This window comes from Barbatula barbatula, assembly GCF_947034865.1.
Source record: "Barbatula barbatula genome assembly, chromosome: 19".
Lineage (NCBI taxonomy): Eukaryota > Metazoa > Chordata > Actinopteri > Cypriniformes > Nemacheilidae > Barbatula > Barbatula barbatula.
In genome coordinates, this window is record NC_136782.1 from 8,155,178 (window position 1) to 8,175,701 (window position 20,524).

Sequence of the window (20,524 nt, forward strand, 5' to 3'; positions counted from 1 at the left end):
ATAGCCATTCTAAAGAGGCCTCTAAACAGACCCCCAACACCTCCTCCGTACATAACAGACCCGCCAGCGTACCCTGGTAGAGCGCCTGTTGCTGAGTGTGTGTTACACTGTTTTTGTCGATATTAAAATCCGTTGGTACGTATGAAGAGCCACCTAATGGTGCCCCGGGTTTCGCTCCTAAAATATTGGCTAGTTTCCCGTAAAAAGTCAAAGATATGTTAGGTTTTGCATTCAGAAACACACAGTTTTTCACACTGTCATAGCCGAAAGATGAATGCGGCGTAAGGGCCTCATTTATCTCTCTAACCAGAGAAGCAATGTCATCATAATGAGCCGTTTTTATACCGTAACGTATCGGAGACATTTTATTACGCATCAATGATTCGTCATCGTGTTTATTCTTCTTCTTCAGTGTTGTCAGGATACACCGTCAACCATGCATTGCATGGTAATACGACATAAAATCCGTCGCTACCCATGTCTGTTTTATAAATGAATGAATTTCACTACAGCTTAGTTTGTTTGAGTGGTCTTGACATGTGTCAAGGCTGAGCCAATGAAACTTTTATGGCTCAGAAATTGCTCTATTAAAGCTCAGTAGGTTTGATGGAGTGCTCAGCTACGATTTGTTTACAGTAGGTTTAAACTTAGCCTTGTGTTTCTTCTAAAAATGCTTAAACATAATAAAAGCCAAAACTAATGAGACTATGTTACAATGCATTAAGAGCAGGGAGCTATAAAATGAATGTAGATTGAACATAATAAGTAATATGTCTTTGGTAAATTTATATTGATATTGTTTATATTGTTTATATTGAAAAGTCGTACAATAACGTAGTATTTTGGAAAACAGTAACACTAGCTTTAAGAACACATCTTGTTGATTCAATTGACCCTTCTTGGTAGGCCGCGATCCTTCTTTGTGAAACGAAAGTAAACTTTAAGTTCAGTACAGAAAAGAATAAGAGGCCGTTTATACGACGCCGTTTCAACTAAAAACCGTAACCTTTTAGGCATTTTGATCAAATAGTTTAAACTGAAACAGCGCTTTGGGGGACTGAAACAGAGAGGGGTCAGATGGGGATGACCTGCCAAAGTACGTGTTAGTTTGGGACAATGTCAGTTTCCATCGCTCCAACATCATCAGGCAATGGTTTGCAGCCTACAACAGGATGCTGGTGGAGTTCCTCTCACCCTCCATGGCGGCAGGCTGAGCAGAGCAGCCCTGCCTCCTGTGGCAGGGTATCAACTGAGTTATCATGGATAGCTCTAACCGGACCTAGTGCCCCACACGTTGTAATCCCCCAACAGGGTGTTTCCGTCTGACTGATCCTAATGAGAAGGTTCCCCTAGTGGCGACCCATGACCTCCTCCAGGGTGCAAAGGCTCAGGCTGAGGGCGCCGTCTATTGGACACTTGAGGAAGCTTCAACTGCAGAAGCACAATGCTTGCTTACTGCATAAAATGTCCCTCATAGGCATTTTACAATTTCACTTATACAGTTTTGAACTGCATTAAAATAACCTTTATGTAAACTTTAGTCTGATAAAGCAGTCGTTAGTAACAGTGACTGTTAATACTGTTAAATATCCTCATCTGCGTTAAAATAAAGTCACATTTTACCTTTCGCGCGGCCTCTTTTCTCCTCCACAAGTCCTGTGGGAATTAAGATCAATCGATATAGAAATGGATGATTCATTTTGTTTTAATCAAATGTATTTTCCCACGTGACATGATTAAAGTTTAATAGATATGTTTTAATCATATAACCTTTGTTTTAGGGTTGCACCCAAAATGTGGAACTCTCTCCCCCGATCTCTCTGTTCTGTTAACACTATCTCTGAATTCAAATCCATGCTCAAAACTCACCTTTTTTCAGAATGTCACAATTCATAATTATTATTTTTATTTCCATTTTTTATTTTTTATGTGCTGCCCATTCACCTAATTCTTATCTACTGTTGTTTTGTCTGCTGTCTTTGTCAACCGCCTTTTTAGTTGTTTGTTTATTGTAAAGTGTCCTTGAGCTCTGGAAAGGCGCTATATAAATAAAACGTATTATTATTATTAACCATATTGTGTGCTATTTAACCATTGAAATTTTGTCTAATTACATGGACACAGAAGGCAATTTAACTTGCAAACAAAGGCTGGTTTCAGAAGATTTCCGGCCAGATGCTCTTGCAGAGAACGGAACGTGGTTAGCAAGAGTCCAACAGGACCTGATTCCCTGACCTCAGGGAATTATGACCCGGAGGCGGAGGGGGAGCAGAAGACATTAACATATTCTGTTTTCTGTATATAATGTGGGTGTGAAACTTCCTTTGGGTTGTTGACTGGACTCGTATGGAAACGGCAACAAACCATGGATGTGAAGACCTTTTAAATCTGATGAATAAACTGTTAATATTATATTGTTTTATATTATTAATGATTATATGTATCATATTAAATGATAAATGGAAGAGAGAAAATAAGAGAGAGATATCTTCATTTGTACTTTTTCGCCAAATGGTTGACGTCTCACCATATGAGAAATTTGCATATTAGTCTGTGAACTACCCATATACAAAGAAGACCGGGGCTAGTTGTCACGAGTGATGTAGGCTGTGTATAAAGTGAAATCGGTGCTTTTGCAAAATTCAGTTTGGAGTTCAGGAGATTGTCTTGACCAGGACCACACCCCTAAATGCATTGAAGCAACTGCCATGTAATTGGTTGATTAGATAATTGCATTAATGAGAAATTGAACCGGTGTTCCTAATAATCCTTCAGGTGAGTGTATATATATATAATGCAAATTAATACAATTTAACAGGGTCAGAAGAATATCTTACCAGCATAGGCCATCTCGCATAGGCTATAGAGACACAATTAGACAAATTAGAAAGAAAATAAAGATGAAAATGAATAAGAGTAAGAGATATCGAGTTAGAAAACACGTGGTTAGCAAAGGTTGATCCAGACAGAACATAGGCCCCCTCCCTACTGGGGAAATGAGGAAGATCATGCTCCCTACTGAAGAATATTTTAATGTGTTTTAGAAGTGCTATTACATTTGATATGTTTTCTTATTAATACTTGCTTGCAATGCTTGAAAATATAACCATGAAAGTTAAGAGCCTTCAAGAGGAAGTGGGTGCGTGGGTGTCAGAGCACGCAAAAGAGGAAGTAGCAGGTGACAGCTGAAGTCTCAGAATATATGCATGCAACTGAAACGCCTAAAAATGAGAAAATGTACACACACACGTATTCCATTGCCTGACTTCTTAAAAAATGTTGTTGCTGGGCAGAATTGGGGTGTGTGGGTTGTCATTTGATGTTTTGCAGAAACTCTGAGAACGATGGACTAAGAGCTGATTGGACAAATACCAGGCAGCACCGCACCCAACAGCAAGAAGAGATTCGACGACAATTACTATAAATATGTTGTAAAACCGTTTTCCGGGTTGTTGTTTTCTGTGAGACATTCTGTCTGAGGCAACCCGGCTGTATTTTTGAATCTTCTGATCAATAAACTTCAAGATTTACTTTGACTGGCCTCCCTCCAATTTTGAACACGCAAGAACATATTTAGAATGTCCTACACTACATGCTCCCGGTCTGCAGCAACCCCCTTCTCCTCCGCTTCACTCTTGTCTTTCTCCCCATTGTTTTTGAATGGTTCAAAACTGTAACATTAGTGTGGTGGCCATGATTATGACCACGGCCACCCCTGGTCCCCCCCTAGCTCCGCCACTGCTTCAAGCACAACAAGATTTTCAAAATGTGTTGCATTTAGGCTTCGTCAAGGGGGTCTTTTGACTAGTCCAGCATAGGAAAATAAACACTAGGGTACTAGCTACTAACACGAAGACCAAAACTTAACATAAACTCTTAAAAATTATAGCAAATTATGCAATAAATAGATGGAAATCTTACAGCCTCCACATTTCCTACCTTTTTCTGTTGCACATATGATTACGAAACAGCATAATCAGAGACCGCATTTTAATACTGTCATCACTTAGACCTCTTACAAAGTATTGCAGTATTTTAAAGGCCTAAACCGCACCTTTCTTCTCCTTTCATTGATTGGACACCTGGTTTGCTAAAACCAGACTCCAACTGACATTAGTGACACCAATAGCCTACTGGTTGACTTACTTTTCCCACCATCACTTTGTATGTTTAATGGGTGTGCTCAATGAAGACATGAAACATCATGATTGTTTGCGTTTCATCAGTTTAGAGATTTCATGTTTGCTGATATTTGTGACTTTGGTCATGAAACGTGATCTGATCTTCACCAATTTATTTGGAAAACAAGGAAATTGGCAATGGTTCACATACTTCTTACAACTGTAACTTATTTAATAAGGGATAATGCACAGGAAGCTGGTTGTTATCGCAGAAAAAAGCCCCGACAATGTGGTCAGGACACGAAGCGGAGGGTCTTGTATCACACTGAAGGGGCTTATTTCTCGATAACGGCCAGCTGCTTGTACATTATTAAAGCAGTATAGTTTCAGTTTTAAGGTTAGAAACGACATTCAAATGTCACGAACAGGCAATGTGGTTAGATAATTTGTAAATATAATATCATATGTTATTAAAAGACATATTTATATTTAATTTGACAAAAAACCTGTCAAAATGATTTGCTGCACATGGGTTGTCGTCTGGGAATAATGAACCTGCAAATGTTGCGACTAACCAATCAGAATCAAGCAGTTCAACAAGGCGTCTAATAATAAAGGTTATGTATTATCGTGAGAACAGACACTTTCATCATAGGTTGTTACAAATGCAGAGGACTAAAATGCAGTAAATCATTTTCTTGATTTAATGTAAAACTTTGCTTATTTTGCAATTGGAGATTCTTGATTGAATGATTCTATAATAAAAATGAAGCTTGCATACACAAAGTTTTTTTTTTAAAAACAACAATAATTTATTGCAACACCAGCAAATATTTACAATAAATTTACATTTTTATCTTTAGCTAAGAACCAATTATTTTTACATGAAAAAACTGTAAAATGTCATTCTTACTGCAACGCAACCTTTTTGCAAAGCATTTGAATGCATAATAAGAACATAATGTCAATATGATACTGAAGTTTATGGTTAATCCACTAGAACCACCAAATGCTTTTGAATGGATTGTTTTTGTATTTTAAAATCCACAAATCCAGAATGAGAATTAAGATAAATAATAAAGTTAACTTAAAATCCAAATACTGTGCAAAAATAATAAACCCAAAACCAGCTGCAACCGTAAAACTGCCAACAGACAAGCAATGTGCACAAACGTCAACTTTCAGACAATGTGACCATAGAAAGGCATGGTATAATCCCTCTGAATAAAGTATAAGAAAAATTCAGACTGGGTTACGTTTACTCCGTTTTCGAACCTTTTTTAAATGTGTTTTGGCAGTTTAGAGACACCCTGCATACAAGCACAAATACAAAAAAATGCATACGATAATTTCAGACTGTATGTGCATAAACCTTAATCCCACATAATCTGTCCTCCATTTGTAACTTTGCCCCAAAGTGGCTACTGTCTTTGACCTCACGCCTGAGAGAATTCTGTAGGTTTGCCATTAAAAATGCACAGCACAAAGACAATTGTGTGTAATATTAGGGATCCCTTTCAAAAAAGTCAATAAAAAAGCATGAAGGTATGCAAAAATAAATTGATAAAATAAACCAAACAGACAGAAAGGAAGAACAGATTGTTCGAGTAGTGCACATAGGTTTAGGCAATTAATTGCTTCAAAAAAGCAATTCATTCGTCAGGTAAATATAAATGTCCGTATGTCTTGTAATGCTGCTCAAATGTGCTTTGGCTCTAGTAACACATAACGGTCATTGATAGTTTTTACAGCAACATTGAAGTTCAATAGCAGCTCTGTTTGGTTTCAGGCGGTAGGAAATTAATATCGGTCAGGTGTTTTCAAGAGTCACTGTCCTCTGCCGCGACTGTAACGCCTTTACTGAAGAAAGACTCCTTCTCAGGTACCGGTTCATCTGTCATTATCGGTTTGAAGGTGGCGTTTTCTTCTCTGCTGTTTCTGCTCAACGCTTCTTCTGTACTGTGACTGATCCCATAGCAAAAATAAATTACAAAACCTAAAAAAACAAAGGAAAGGGAGGTTGAAAAAAGTATTTGTACTTGTATAAAATGTTCTCTACATTGTTGGTAACGCTTAACAATAACATTGTAAGCAAATCAGTGCTGGACAAATATTGTTTAAAATTAGGGATGCACCGATATGTACATTTTGGTCAATAAATAACTCTTTAATGTTGGAAGCAGATATACATTATTTGGTACAATAAGGCAAAAAAGTGGACAACTGCTTTTACTTTAAGACACTGAATGCAGAAAACAAGGTAACATTTAGGTAACACGTCACGTACCAAGCCTTCTTTACACTAGTTAAAGATTCTAATAAAAAAATTATAGATGTTCTTCCAGTGCAAACCAGAAACACTATCTTAATAGCCACAAGTCTAACAGGTCTTAAAACAGAAAGCATTCAGATGTCCATCTGCAGTAGGCTTTAAGTCGTGTAATTTATTAGCTTTAATATATTGGCCTGATTTCATCATGGGGCCGACACTGATATGGCCGATTATATATCGTGCATCCCTATTTGATAACAGTCACATTAGCATCCTGCCAAACAGTACAACAATTACTTGTATAACAGTACTTCTTTCATGTTTGAGTTTCTGCTGCCCAGGGATGTACAGTGTGACAAACAGTTTGCACGAGCTACTAAAAACCTGGTCTGTGCTAAGAATAAATTAGCCAGTGTAACAAAAATGCGATACAGTTTGTCAGGGGCATTAGACAGTGCTGCGCGTTTGTGTGAAGTGGGCTTGTCGTTGTGCTCAGAGTTGCTCTGAGAGTTTATTTCACAAGCATTTTACTGTTTGAGTGAAGCTACCATCAAACACACTAAACTCAAGCGTCTTCCCGACAACCTGTCAAAATCAAAGTCCTGTAACTGAAACACTTAAGACGAAAAAATACTGTCCTACAGTATTTTCTATAAAATAAAGCCAAGGATTTATAGTTAAAAAAAAAAGAAAACCGTAGAAAATGTTTAACAAATTTAAGTTAACTATGGCCATAATTTATCCATCTGTATGTAACAATGTCTTTTGTCAGTTACCTGCCTATTCATGTGATGATTCAGAAGGAATAAGACTCACCTATGGCCATCCAAATGGCGAAACGTATCCAGGTGCCTGTATCCAGCTGCATCATCAGGTACACATTAATAAACATGCTCAGGATGGGGAGGGATGGCAGAAGAGGAACCTGAGCAACACACATACAAATACAAAACTTAGCCTAAGATGGTTAACTGGTTTGAACTGATCTGAAACCCTTAAAAGAATACTCAAACCAGCCACACCAGTCTGGAAACCAGTTCAAGCAGTGCATGAATGTTTACTCAAACGGAGAAGTTTTACGTCTAACAGGTACAGTACGAGAGCCTTTAAATTCTGCATGAAGGTTTGCGTTTACCTTAAAGGAAAGTTTTGTCTTGCTCTCTGGTTGTCGCCATATCAAGAGGGTGATGATTACACAAATTACGAGCAGAGCTGCAAGAATAACAAGAGCCCATATCTGAAAGCCACCCTGCACGGCCACAACACAGAACACACACACCAGCACACCTGCAGAAAAAAAAACATATATTGAATTGAAATGAATTAGCGAACACATTGACATCACACAGCACTGCGCAGACCACCTGGCGTATATTACATCAAAGTACCATGACAGAATCACTCTTTTGGCATGTAGTATATACAAGTATGTTGTTGTGTACAGTGTCTAACCTAATACACTGGTGCAGATGTTGACGATACGGCCAGAGAGACGAGACGGTTCTTGGTTTTTGGGGCAGAGGATGTTTCTCAGAGTGCAGAGATCTTGAGATCCAGGCAGGAAGTCTGCGCTGCTGTCATTAATGGAGTCCGCTTCAGTTTCCTCCTGACAGCTTGCTATCTGATACTCTACAGTCACACTAGGCTGCTCTGGTTGGTACCTGAAAAAGAAAGCAACGGTTGATATTTACAATGTTTCATATAAAACTAGATTTGCATTTTAGGTTAAGAAATGTTAAGACCGGTCACATTAAGCAAGCAAGTTTCACCAACAGTCTTGAATTGAGAGCATTATTTATTTAATCAAAAACATACTAATAAAATAGCACCTGAAGCTTTTGACTTTGTGCGATAGTTAGAGAATTGTTTAAATTTGAAAACCCACACTAGCATTCAAAAGTTTAGTCACTCTATTTTCATCAAAAGGTGCAAGGTGTATTCTTGCATGTTTACATATATTAATAGACAAAATGTCGTGCCAACATATTAACTTGTTTTTATTAGAAAACATGTTTTAACTCAATTGTTTCTACAACACTGAACTTCATCAATGTTTAAAAAGTACCTCAGGGTCAGACCTCACGAAGCTGCTTAAAGGTAAAGCGCAGTCGGACTTTACTTTGAACATGCGAAGATCGTTCGGACGGTGTTAAGAAAATGGCCGGCGCGATTCCTCTATTTTTCACATTTCTGTACAGAGGTGTCACACTGTGACGTTTTGATCTTCTGCTGGTCTCACGCACTCACGTGATGCAAATTCGCAGGTCAGAGTTCACCAAACTTGCTACGCAACAAAATATTGTTGGACCAGCTTGCGCTTCCGGTCTGTCGCATTCGAATGAAGGGAAGTCAATGGAGGGAATGAAAACCGCGTGTGACCGCGGAATGAAAATATTATTTATAATATAAAATAGCACACGAGAGATTCATCTTCATTGTTAGTTTGTTTTCTAAATTTTAGCTGTCACACCATAATATACATTTACGTACCTAGTACCCAGATACTGTCAAACCTTATCGTCCATAAAATTCACAATGAAAAGAGCATCACATGACGTACCTCAAAACCAATACACATGCTGCTACTAGCGTGTATGCCAAAAGAGTGCCAATAGACATGAGATCAACCAGATCCTTCAAGTCAAACAGGAATGCCATCACAGCTGTTGAGAGAACAGGTTTTTAATGCTGGACAATCTTTTAGCATGTCAAATATATCATTGCAGAGCCATAAAAAGGGTAGTGGAATCACTGGATCTGAACCCAAACTAACGCAGCGAGGAAAGCATCCATGACAAAAAGAACCCATGCTGCTAATTATGATCACTGCTCCTGTAAGGGAAACTGTACGGCAGCATTATAACCAGGACAGGCAGGCATAACTGAGACTCCATATTGCTATTTTGTATTATACACAATGTATAATATTATGAATATTGTATTTATTGCACTAACAAGATTTTCACTTCTTGTACTCCTGTTTGCAAACGATATGATAATAAAAGTGACTTGAATTAAATAAACTGCAAAACCAGAAAATAATAATTGAATAATCAAAAAAATCTGTGGTTTATAAATATGTATGACTGTCTTGTGACATTATGAATATGGACGCAGAGTAAGCAGACTTGCCTATAATAGAATTTGAATTACATCATAATTGACATTTTTGAAATGCATAAAAGGAATACTTAAACCAAAAATGAAAATTATGTCATCATTTACTCACCTACAGGCACCTTAAAAATCTGTATAAATGTCTTTGTTCTGATGAACACAGAGAAAGATATTTCGAATAATGCTTATAACCAGACAGATCTCATCACCCATTGACTCCCATAGTAGGAAAAATTACTTTATAATATTGAATCTGTTGAACACAAAAGAAGACATTTTGAAGAATGTACTATAGGAGTCAATGGGTGTTGAGTTCTGTTTGGTTATAAGCATTGTTCCAAATATCTTTCTCTGTGTTCATGAGAACAAAGACATCTGAAAAACTCGAATGTGACAAAATGACAGAATTACATTTTTGGGGTGAAGTATCCCTTTAAGTAAATGTTTATCATATTTCTGAGAGGGCTGTTAAAACGATTAAGGGCATCCAGAATAAGAGTTTGTGTTTACATAATATACAATTGTGCACGGTGCAGATTGATTTTGTATTTACAAACACATACACTCGCATACATGCATTAATTTAGTAGCGTGTATGCATGTATCAATTTATATCGAATGTCTATATTATCTATCTCCTCCCTTTTCATATTTTTCTTAAATATATACATGTATGTGTTTATAAATACAAAAAGAATATTCACAGTACACAGACAAACATGTTGAACAGCCCTAGTGAAAAGGAATTACATTTCTGTCCTCACCTGCAACTAGGCCAGAGGTGATGGTGGCCCTTACAGGGGTTTTGGATCTTTCACTGATGTTGGCCAAAAACTTGAAGAGAAGCCCATCTTCTGCCATGGCCCATATTACCCGGGGCATTGGAAACATGGAGCCCAACAAACTATATCAGAAGAGAGAGAGACACATCAAACAGCGTTTGTAAAAAATAAAACACATTTAATGTCTGCTTGAGTTGCTGCTTCAGTCGTGACCCCAGTACTCTGCTTTAAGAGTTGTGTTTCTCCCTCTTCTCTCAACAGGTAGTGGTCTAGCTTTTGTTGAAACTAGTAACTTTGTATTAGCACTTATGGTACTACTTCTCTTTCGAAGACATTTCGCTTATTGCTCCCCGAACTCTTGGTAAGTTGCTTTGGATAAAAAGGTGCAAGATTGGGGCGGGGCTATGACTATGTTTTTTTATGGAGAAACCCAGTTGTCTTTGTTTATGATTCTGTGTGGGGACGTGACGGATAGCTGTATAATAAAATAGCGATTTATACAAACACTTACCTTGTGGACAAAGCACACAGAGAGCCAACAGCTACCGCATACGTTGCACCTTCCCAGCCTACATATTTAAATGCCACAGGCAGAGGACTGTTCTTATCAAGCAAGTAGTACGGCATCATCATTGTGAGGGCGGCTGAAACGCCAAAGTAAGCAACAAAACAGATAAGCAGTGACGCAACGATGCCGATGGGTATCGCCCGCTGTGGGTTCTTCACCTCCTCTCCTGAAAAACAGTAAACAGAAAATGAGAAACGAAGACAGGCAGACAGAGCAACTAAAACATAAGCAATGAACATAAATATAATTATTATTATATATTTTTGTTTGTTCTTGTGTGCGGTTAATACCGTCCAGCTCAATAGTCTTAAGAAGAAATACATATTTTTTACATTCATTTGCTTGAGAATTACATTACAGTTTAGTTTTAACAGAATATACAGTACTCATTTTAATGATGAATGATATAACAGATCTTACTGAATTCCTTAAAATTAGTATTTTGACTGTATAGAAGAGGTTGATTGAATCTTCTGGATTTTGTTAAAATGATCGTTCATAGTCATTGAGATCAATGAAACAAATGTTGCTTTCATCTTTTAGCGTTTAAGAATTTAAATATAAATTCAAGATCAGAGTGAGAAACTAACCTGTGGTGGCAATACAATCGAAGCCAACAAAAGCGTAGAAACAGGTCGCAGCACCAGACAGAACACCAGATAATCCAAAGGGCATGAAACCACCAGTACCCAAACTCTCTCCAGACGGAAACAACTCTGAAGAACTGATGAACAAACAATTATCACATAACAGAAAAACTGTCCTATACAGTCATGTTTTCTTGAGAAAACCAGTCCAATGTTTTTGAAGCATCAAGATTTAAAATATTAGGATTAAAGAAGCATTTTCTTCAGAACCTAAAGCACATTTTATAGATGGTTTCATCGAAAACACCCGGTGGCCCGAAGTTAACTTTCGGTCTGAGTTCGGTTATAATATTACAACTTATTGTATATTTCTATTTAATTTAATTATAACTACCGTACTCAAGGGTTGTTTGTTATTTGTCTATAAAGCGCATTAACAAATATTACTTTTTTCCAGTAGATAAGACAAATGAAGAAAAGGTGGCATAAAAATATTCAAGCTCTTTTCAATTAATTTACTGTGAAGAAATAGGCTTCGGGAAGTTCAAGGTAATAATGCACATGCAATAATCTAAACACTGGACTAATGATTATTTCTCTTTAAAAGGTGTCATGAATTAAGATATTAATTTAAACTTTTCTTATATAAGAAGTCATCCTGACTGGATAGAGCAACCAAGCAACAAACATGCTGTCGAAAGTTGCAAAATATTTTTTAAAAGTGCCTGGTTGTGGAAGAACACTGTCGCAGCATAACCTTCGTTTGGATTTTGATATTAGGATTGTGCGGTTGAAGTTTATTTTTAAAGACATTCAGGCTCTAGCATTGAGCGTCTGTACCCTTCATCATTTCAACACGGATTCCTTTGTAAACAAAGGCACAGGTAGACGCTGGATTTGCAAAGAGACTGAGATTAAAAAGGGTGGCGCAGCAATCTATGTAAAACATATTCAATACATGTACTATGCTTCACTAATGTTTTATTTGAGAACGCTTGATCTGGCCTGATTATATGTAGCCTACAGTATGTGTCCACCAGTACTATTATCCAATCATAGCAGTGGCCGTTTACTTCCAAATCCTCAACGAGACGGCCTCAACACCAGGGTAGAACATAGCCTATTACCTATTGATTTTTATGTTTTTTTAATGTAAAAAAACACGATTGTCATAAGCAGAGTATAAAATTATATTAATAAAAAAGGCCAGTTCACGACACCTTTAAATTCTGAAACAAAGCATACACATATCTCAACATATATTGTATTTATACTGTTTTTGAAAGCATTCTTCACAGCAATTCTTTCAAAATGAAACACAAACTGTTCATTACTTCATATACAATGTGCGGTTGAGGATCTCCTCAGGCTTTAGATTCCAGTTATTGAGGGTTCCTTTGATCAAGCCCGATACCACCACAAACATCAGGACAAGAACATTGATGCAGGTGAACACTTTATTGACCATAGCAGACTCCTTTACTCCAAATGCCAACAGACCTGTAAAACACATACAAGAGCCAAACATCAGATCATACGTCCAGATGCTTGACATCATCATTATTATGATGTATGATTCATTGGCTTACCTGTTAGAATGAGAATGATGAGGACAGCGAACATGTCGGGATACTCTGCGAGCACTCCCGGTGCCTTCATGCTCATGTGAAGCCTGCAGAAGTTTTCAATGTGTTTCCCAATGAGCTCATCAAAGGTTGCGCTCCACGCCCGAGCCACACTGGACGTTCCTGTGAAGGGGTCAGGTACAGACTTGACCACGATCATAATTTTGGTGTACAAGTACAATGTCTGAAAACAATCTTACCTATGATGTAAGAGAGGATGAGGTTCCAGCCAGTGATGAAGGCCCACAGCTCCCCCACCGTCACGTAGCTGTACAGATACGCCGAGCCCGTCCTCGGTACACGAGCTCCAAACTCAGCGTAACACAGTCCGGCCATGACCGACGCCAGCGCCGCAATGAGGAAGGACAGGACGATAGCTGGCCCGGCATTTTCTCTTGCAACCGCTCCGGCCAGCACGTACACACCTGCGCCCAACGTACTGCCCACACCGAGGGCCACCAGGTCAAAGGTGTTGAGACATCGAGAGAGCCGGGACTCTTCTGTGCTGCAGTCCACGACCTTCACCCTCAGGAGCTTCTTACCGAATCCTTTGAGGTGGGCAAGAACCATGTTGACTTCTTTTTACACTCTCTCACACACACACAAACACACTCACTCTCACAAACAGCAGGGCCAACGATCTAAAGAAAATACAAAGAGTGATAGCGTTAGTTATTTGTTTACATTCCATTAAAGTTCTCCTTGACATCATCAAAACAAAAAGTGTGATAACTACTTTCGTAATCTTTGCATTGTCAAAAGCATTAACAATATTTGTGTCATCCTGTCGATGAAATATTTATACTTGTTTCTTGCTCAAACAAAACAACGAACTTACTAAGGATGTACAGAGGGTGAGGCAATGAACGTAGGGTCACAGGACTTATATGACTGTATTATTTGTTCTTAGCGTAACAAAATATGATGCAAGGCCAAAATATTAGTGACTGACAGACCCAGTGCCCATTCACTTGCACATAGCACTGCATTCATGTATTGGCCAGGACAACATGTTTCCATCAGTGCTTTTTAAAAGCACATGTGCGCACGCTTCTCTTTACTGTAAATGAGGAGAAATGCAGCGCTCTGTATTGTAGTCATTTTATCTGTGTAAACGCGGATTGTTATGATAACGTTGTCGTGTGTACGTGAAACCTTGTCAAAAATGCAAAAGAAAAATTTCCGATTTTCATTGTGTAAACATGGCCTGATTGAGGCGTTTATAGGGAGCGTTTTCTTTCGGATTGGACTTTAAATCGGATTACGTTAGTCCATGTAAACGTAGCTAATGTCATGGGCGAAGCTAGCCCCTTTTTAGGGGTGCTTCAGCACCCCTAAAAAGGAGCTCAGCACCCCTAAAACTTGGAGTAAGAAATGTTGTTATTCTAAAAAGAATCGTCTTTTAGAAGGTTAAATAATTTCCAAAACATACTCCGTAGTTTTTGGATTAAAATGTATGTGTTAAGGGTGAAAATGAAACATCCCCGCTTTGCAAATGGTGTCATCCTCTTTTCTTCCTCCTCTGTACCTGCACCGCTCAGCGCGAGACACACGCGGAGTGAGAACACGTTATGTAGTGTTGTGAATCAACTAAGTTGCTCCAAAGCTGTCTCACACTTCTTTCCTTTAACATAGAGTTGTTCCGATTGCGAAACCATATCGGTGAGTACTGGAGTCAGTATCCTGAATCACCATGGTACACCTATAACAAGTGTTTATTTTCGGACTATTTTAGTCCAGCGGGTCGCCGCCGCTGTGGAGTAGCACAGGACCTGGTTGACTCGTCCATGGTCATAAACGGAGAGAAGTAGCGCCGGTTAATATGTTCTTCCGCAAGACGCATTCAGTTCTGTTTATTAACTGCTAGCGCGTGAAACAAAAACAACTAAACTGCGTACGTGTGTCTCTGTTGTTAAAGTTTATCGTTCATTTGATACTCATTTTAACAGTCTGGAGACACGTAAACATGACGTCACATGCGTCTTTTCTGGTCAGTCGTCATGGAAACGTGATCGCCCTGGCGTTTGGACCAGAGTGTCAGAGGAAGTGATTCTTTCTGAAGCGCAAGAGTGATGCTGGTACGGTTCAGATTCGTGTTCCCTTCACTGAAAGTCTTTTAGTGCCTTGCGTCGGCTCCATACATGGCTCAGGAGGACCACAGGCTAAAGCAGACTCCAGCACCTATAGCTGTGATGTCTATTGAGAAGGAGTTGCTTGAAATAATTGAACCCCAAAGGGTCATTGACAGGTTTGCCAGCCTCAAAGTGCGGCGACATAGATTAACTCTCCCAAAGTAGAGCAAAAATGGGGATTCAGGGGAAATACTTTAAAGATTTCCCTCAATTTTTTATATCTTTACTTTCTTAGTATTTTCAAGACCTCTGTAAATTATCTGGATATTTTGGACATTACCTTCTTTTCTTAATTTTTTTTATTTATTGATGACTTATATTGGCTTATGAAAGTTCAGACTGGTGTGCGACCAGATATAGATGGCCATTTGTAAATAACTTACAGAAGGTGAATTACATTTTGTTGTCCAAGTACCTGTTACATTGTTCAATGACAATAAAAATCTAATCTAACCAATCTGATGACTGTTGATACAGAAGGAGGAATATGGAGTTAAGGGTCAGGAAAAGCTGTGTGAAGAAGGTTTTGTGTTTGTTACAGGGGTCTGTCTGTGTGAACTTAAACCTTGTTTGTATGTGTTAGCGACCACTCATTCAGTATTTTAGGTTTAGTTAGTTAAAACAGCTCCGTTCTATCGTTCTTGCTTTAAAGGGATTGCCATGCAAGGAGTTCTGTTCTGCAAAAAAGGTGTTAAAAAAATCTGGATTTTGGAGTTAGTTGAATCAATGTTAAAATGATTAAGTTATTTTTCAATAGACACATTTTTTGTTTTTGTGTGAAAAGAAGGGGGGGGGGCTTTGCAGTGGGGCTCATTGGGTGCTCAGCACCCCTAAAGCTCTGACCCTAAAATCGCCCCTGGCTAATGTATCATTTTTTTTGCCATTGGTCCGGACCAAATTAACCGAACTAAAGGTGCTAAAGCACCCTAAATATAAAACATGACGAGGTGCCAACTACACTGGGTCCAACAGTAATATCACAACACACAAGTCTGAGTTACAGTGTTTTACCAGATTTACCATATTGCTTTTTTAATTAAAGATAGAGTATTTGTTTCTAATGAAAATGTTTCATATTGTTATTACCGTACATCTTAACTCTTGAATCGTCAGTGTACGACAGTTTTCAAACTTTTCAACAAAACGCTAAACTCGGTTATTTTACTGATGATTTACATTAACGGTACATCTCTGTGCGTGTACGTTTTCAACATAGAAAGCTTCCACAAAGTCAATGAATCATAAATGCCAACGGGTTCAATTGAATCTCTCGTTCAAAATAATGATGAGACCAAACATTAGCTAGAAATCCGCGAATACCACAAGCACTCATTCATAAAAGCCGTGCAAAACTCACATCTCGCGTGTATCCAACCTTTTGCGATATCGAGTTTCCTTGTTTTGTTTGAGTTTATTTAAGTTTGCATCCTTCAACACAATGAAGCGCGTGGTGATCCATATAAGGACATGCACGCGCGGTCAACACACTGCAGTTAATACAAAGGTTTAAAAATACCTCGAATAAAGTAGACTGAAATAGTTTACCGTCGCTGTACGTGTATTAAAATTTATCAAAAATTAAAACGTTAAACCTACACCGCGCAGAGAGGGGAAAACTCATTGTTATCACATCCAAGGCAACCAAAAGTGTTGCATCAGCCTTTGAATGGAGGACAAGGCAGACAGACCATGTGCACCGAACACTACTGTACACATTATTAGAAAAACCACTAAAGCGTTACCAAATAAACCAATGTTGTTTATATCATGACACGCACGCATAGACAAACAATTAAAACACCGTTTAAATGAACGTGCTTCTTACCTCGTCAGGATCTCCAGGTTTTGAGTAATTTTCTCCGCCAACTCGAATCTGGCACCTTTAAACGAGGCAAATGTTAAACATAAAATCACTTAACAGTGGATTTTACTCTTCTTCCTGGCACTACGATAAAATACTACCTCCACATGCTCGTGAACCCACCCTTGACGAATGGGATGAGTCCGAAATCGCATACTACCATACTATATACTAGGAAATATACGAAACCCGGCCTTCATAAAATAGTAGGCTAGAATTTCTCGCGAGATTTGCACGTGCGTATACTTCTGTTGCGTCCGAATACGTCTACTTACCTACTATATAGTATGAGAAAACACAGTAGTGTGGCCTAATCCTCGTATTCGTGAGAAATTCCTGGATGGCTTAGTGCAGGGGTGTCAAACATACGGCCCGAGGGAAGATTTGAAAAATAATACAAATATGAAATAAAAGTTTATTATTATTTTAATTAATTTAAAGTTTATTAATACAATCAGGTTTTCGCTGCCATATTATGTTTTGTTTGATTAAATTTTTTATTTTATCATTGATCATTTAATTGGGCTTCTGCCGGAACCCCTAACAAGCATGCGCATTCCAAAGCGCCGCCTACATTTCGAAAACAAAGTCGGCTAAGTTGTGCGGCAAGGACTAGTGATTTTAAAATGTCCAAATAAAGAAAACTGACGGAAGAAGATGTATTTCTTCTGAGAGTTCAACGGTAGGCCGGTATGTTTAATCTGCTCAAGCCGTGGCTGTGCAAAACGAGTAGAATATTAAACGGCACACACGCAGAGAAATATGATAAATACACTGGACAACTTCGAAAAGTCAATAATTTAACTTTAGCCTCGGAAAAAAGCAGTCAATGATCACAAAAAGAACAGAGACTGATGAAGCTGTAACGCTATTTGATTACCAACGAAATCGCAGCGGGATCAAAGCCGTTTTCAGAGGGAGAATTCATCAAGAATCGGTAATGAACATTAACATTAAGTCCAACCTGCGCTCTCGACTCACAAACAGACAGCTAAATGACATCATGAGATTGATGTGGTTGAAGAAAAGAGATGTCAGGAATTAAAATCATAATGCAGATGCGATCTAGATCTTTTGTTGTTAAAGGGAATTTCTAGTATATATTTAATGTTCATATCCAAAGTGAAGTTGTACTACTGTACTAATTGTTAAATATGTTAAGGCAGTTTTTCCTATTAGTGAATTATATTGTATAGCTTGTATGGTTCATATTTAATGTGACCGTCTGTACACAAATAGAGTCTGTTGCATTTTTGTCATTACTAGTTTAAAAAGTATCTGACAAAAAATATTCATATTCAAAGGAAAGGGTTTTGATTGCCTTTACCTAAACAAAATAGTTTTTTCAAAGAGGAATAAGAGTGTTATTGAACCGTTCTGAGGATTTATTAAATGCACCTTTTACAGAACAGTGTGTCTTTCTAGTTTTTTTGCTAATTTATTTGTAATTTGGTGCAATATGGTTTAAAAAAGGTGATTCGGCCCGCACATTGTCACTTTTCTCTCCATCCGGCCCTTACCCTAAAATGAGTTTGACACCCCTGACTTAGTGGTTACGACCATGTTCTAAAGCACCTAGTAGCGACAGATACTTGGGATACTTGTCCTGCCCCGTGGGCTCATGGGATAGACAAGTATCCCGAGTATCTGTCGCTAGGTGCTTCAGAACATGGTCGTGAACATACATTTACATTTATTCATTTGGCAGACGCTTTTATCCAATTCAGGGAGCAATAAGCGATCCAGGCGCACAGCGGAGAAAGTCGAGGCAGGTGCTTTCAAAAGTGAGTATTACTACTAACCAGCAAAGCGTTTCTTTGCGTTGCAGTCTATATGTTAAAGTGCTGCAGCGTAAAGTTTACCTGTAAGATGCTACATATTAAAATATAATTGTGATTCTGCTGTGGAAATGCAGTGTTTTAATATGCCTTGCTTAAAGGGGCGTTCCACGCACACACGCGTCTTAACGTTACACATATTAAAACCATACGCAAGTTAAAGACGCTTTTTAATGTCCGTGTAACACGTGACCTGTCCTTTTCTCGATATGTATTGCAAATGAGCTTATCACAACATGAAATAAACATCACAGTAATGTTAATATACATTGTTCAGTACTGCTTGCATACATACATATACGTCATGTAAATAAACAAATTTACTTAAGTAACTAAACAATGTATTTATTTCTTTGGTCCATTAGTACTGTTGATGAATTCATGAAAATTTAAGATCAATAAATCTTGTTTGACTGTTACAGGGACTAAGATGGCGACGGTGGTCAGCTGCGAGGATGTGGGGTTCAATGCTTGTAGATACAGGATAATTTGTCATGATAAAGTTTTGATAAAGTTTTGATTTAAGTGATGTTTACTTTTATATGTATTAATAATTATTAAATTCATTTATTTTCTTACATCAAATTTAGGTATTTTGTATGTGTCTGTAAATAAAACATATTACATGACTTCATGCATTATGTCATTGCTTCACTGAAAACGTATGCATTCACATTTTTTTAGTCTGTATTAATGCATAGATGGCATTTGGCAATAAAATTACATTTAGTAGCCTATTTTTAATACAATATACAATTTTCAGGAAAAAAGTATTGAGCACTTATCAATAATATTGTGCACAAGCGTAGGTAGGGGCTAGCAATGCATTTCTAGGGTACAATTAATTGACATGCAATTATAGTCTAATTATATTCCTTGACAATAAAATCAGCAGTGCTCTCCAGCAGTGGGAAAACTCATGGAAGGTAAAGTTAGCATTACTGATGTTAATACACCTGTCTCTCATAACTTAAATGGTTGTGCTTGTTATTACGTCGCATGCTTCATCTCTGACCCATGTACACTCCAGTACAGTAGGTGGCGCATATGCGCCACAAACGTAATTTGCTCCCCGCCATTAAAAAGAAAAAGAAGATAATCAAAATGGCGGACCTTCATACTACACCCATTCAGGGAAAACAGTACGTATCTACTGAAATGGAGTACCTACTCATTGAGTATGCGATTTGGGACTCGACCATGATCATGGGTGGAGTGTCTCTGAACATCCGTCTGTGTGCCAACACCCAAACACACGAGGTCGTTCAACTGTAACCAATGTCACTGATGTGAGATATTCGATCACGTTCAGTTCCATCCATTTTCATTCATGTTTCATTCAACTTTGTAACATTTTCTATTTCTATGTGTTCTCAAAAAAGCGTTCTTGGACAATATTACGTTTAGTTAAAACGTGTGTTGTGGCCGCTAGAGGTCAGTACAGCGCGAGCTGTGGAAATGATGAATGAAGAGTGTAGTAGACACGTGTGCCGGGCTGAATGAGAACAGGGGGGTATTCCAGAAAGCTGGTTATGTGACATAACCAGTTAAGTTTTCGGTTCCAAAAACGGAGAATGTAAGTAACCATAGCAACTTACTCTCTGATATAACCTGCTCCGGA

The 20,524-nt window shown here is 38.2% G+C and overlaps 1 protein-coding gene across 3 annotated transcripts; it reads right to left on the reverse strand.

Moving 5' to 3' along the window:
• Nucleotides 1–4,918: 4,918 nt before the first annotated feature.
• On the reverse strand, nt 4,919–17,409 carry slc7a1b (solute carrier family 7 member 1b). 3 transcript variants are annotated; one of them, XM_079481219.1, is made up of 14 exons: nt 17,341–17,409; nt 17,030–17,084; nt 13,689–13,713; nt 13,273–13,620; nt 13,037–13,195; nt 12,782–12,947; nt 11,451–11,584; nt 10,804–11,026; nt 10,275–10,414; nt 8,954–9,056; nt 7,846–8,054; nt 7,529–7,680; nt 7,210–7,318; nt 4,919–6,117 (listed from the first exon to the last, which is right to left on the reverse strand). In XM_079481219.1, the coding sequence occupies exons 4-14, from the start codon at nt 13,406–13,408 to the stop codon at nt 5,942–5,944; spliced, it is 1,707 nt and encodes a 568-aa protein (XP_079337345.1). In that variant the 5' UTR covers nt 13,409–13,620; nt 13,689–13,713; nt 17,030–17,084; nt 17,341–17,409; the 3' UTR covers nt 4,919–5,941. The 3 variants fall into 3 exon arrangements, with proteins under 3 accessions (XP_079337345.1, XP_079337343.1, XP_079337344.1); XM_079481217.1 differs by lacking the exon at nt 17,341–17,409 and adding an exon at nt 17,189–17,238; XM_079481218.1 differs by lacking the exon at nt 17,341–17,409 and adding an exon at nt 17,167–17,232.
• Nucleotides 17,410–20,524: the final 3,115 nt, after the last annotated feature.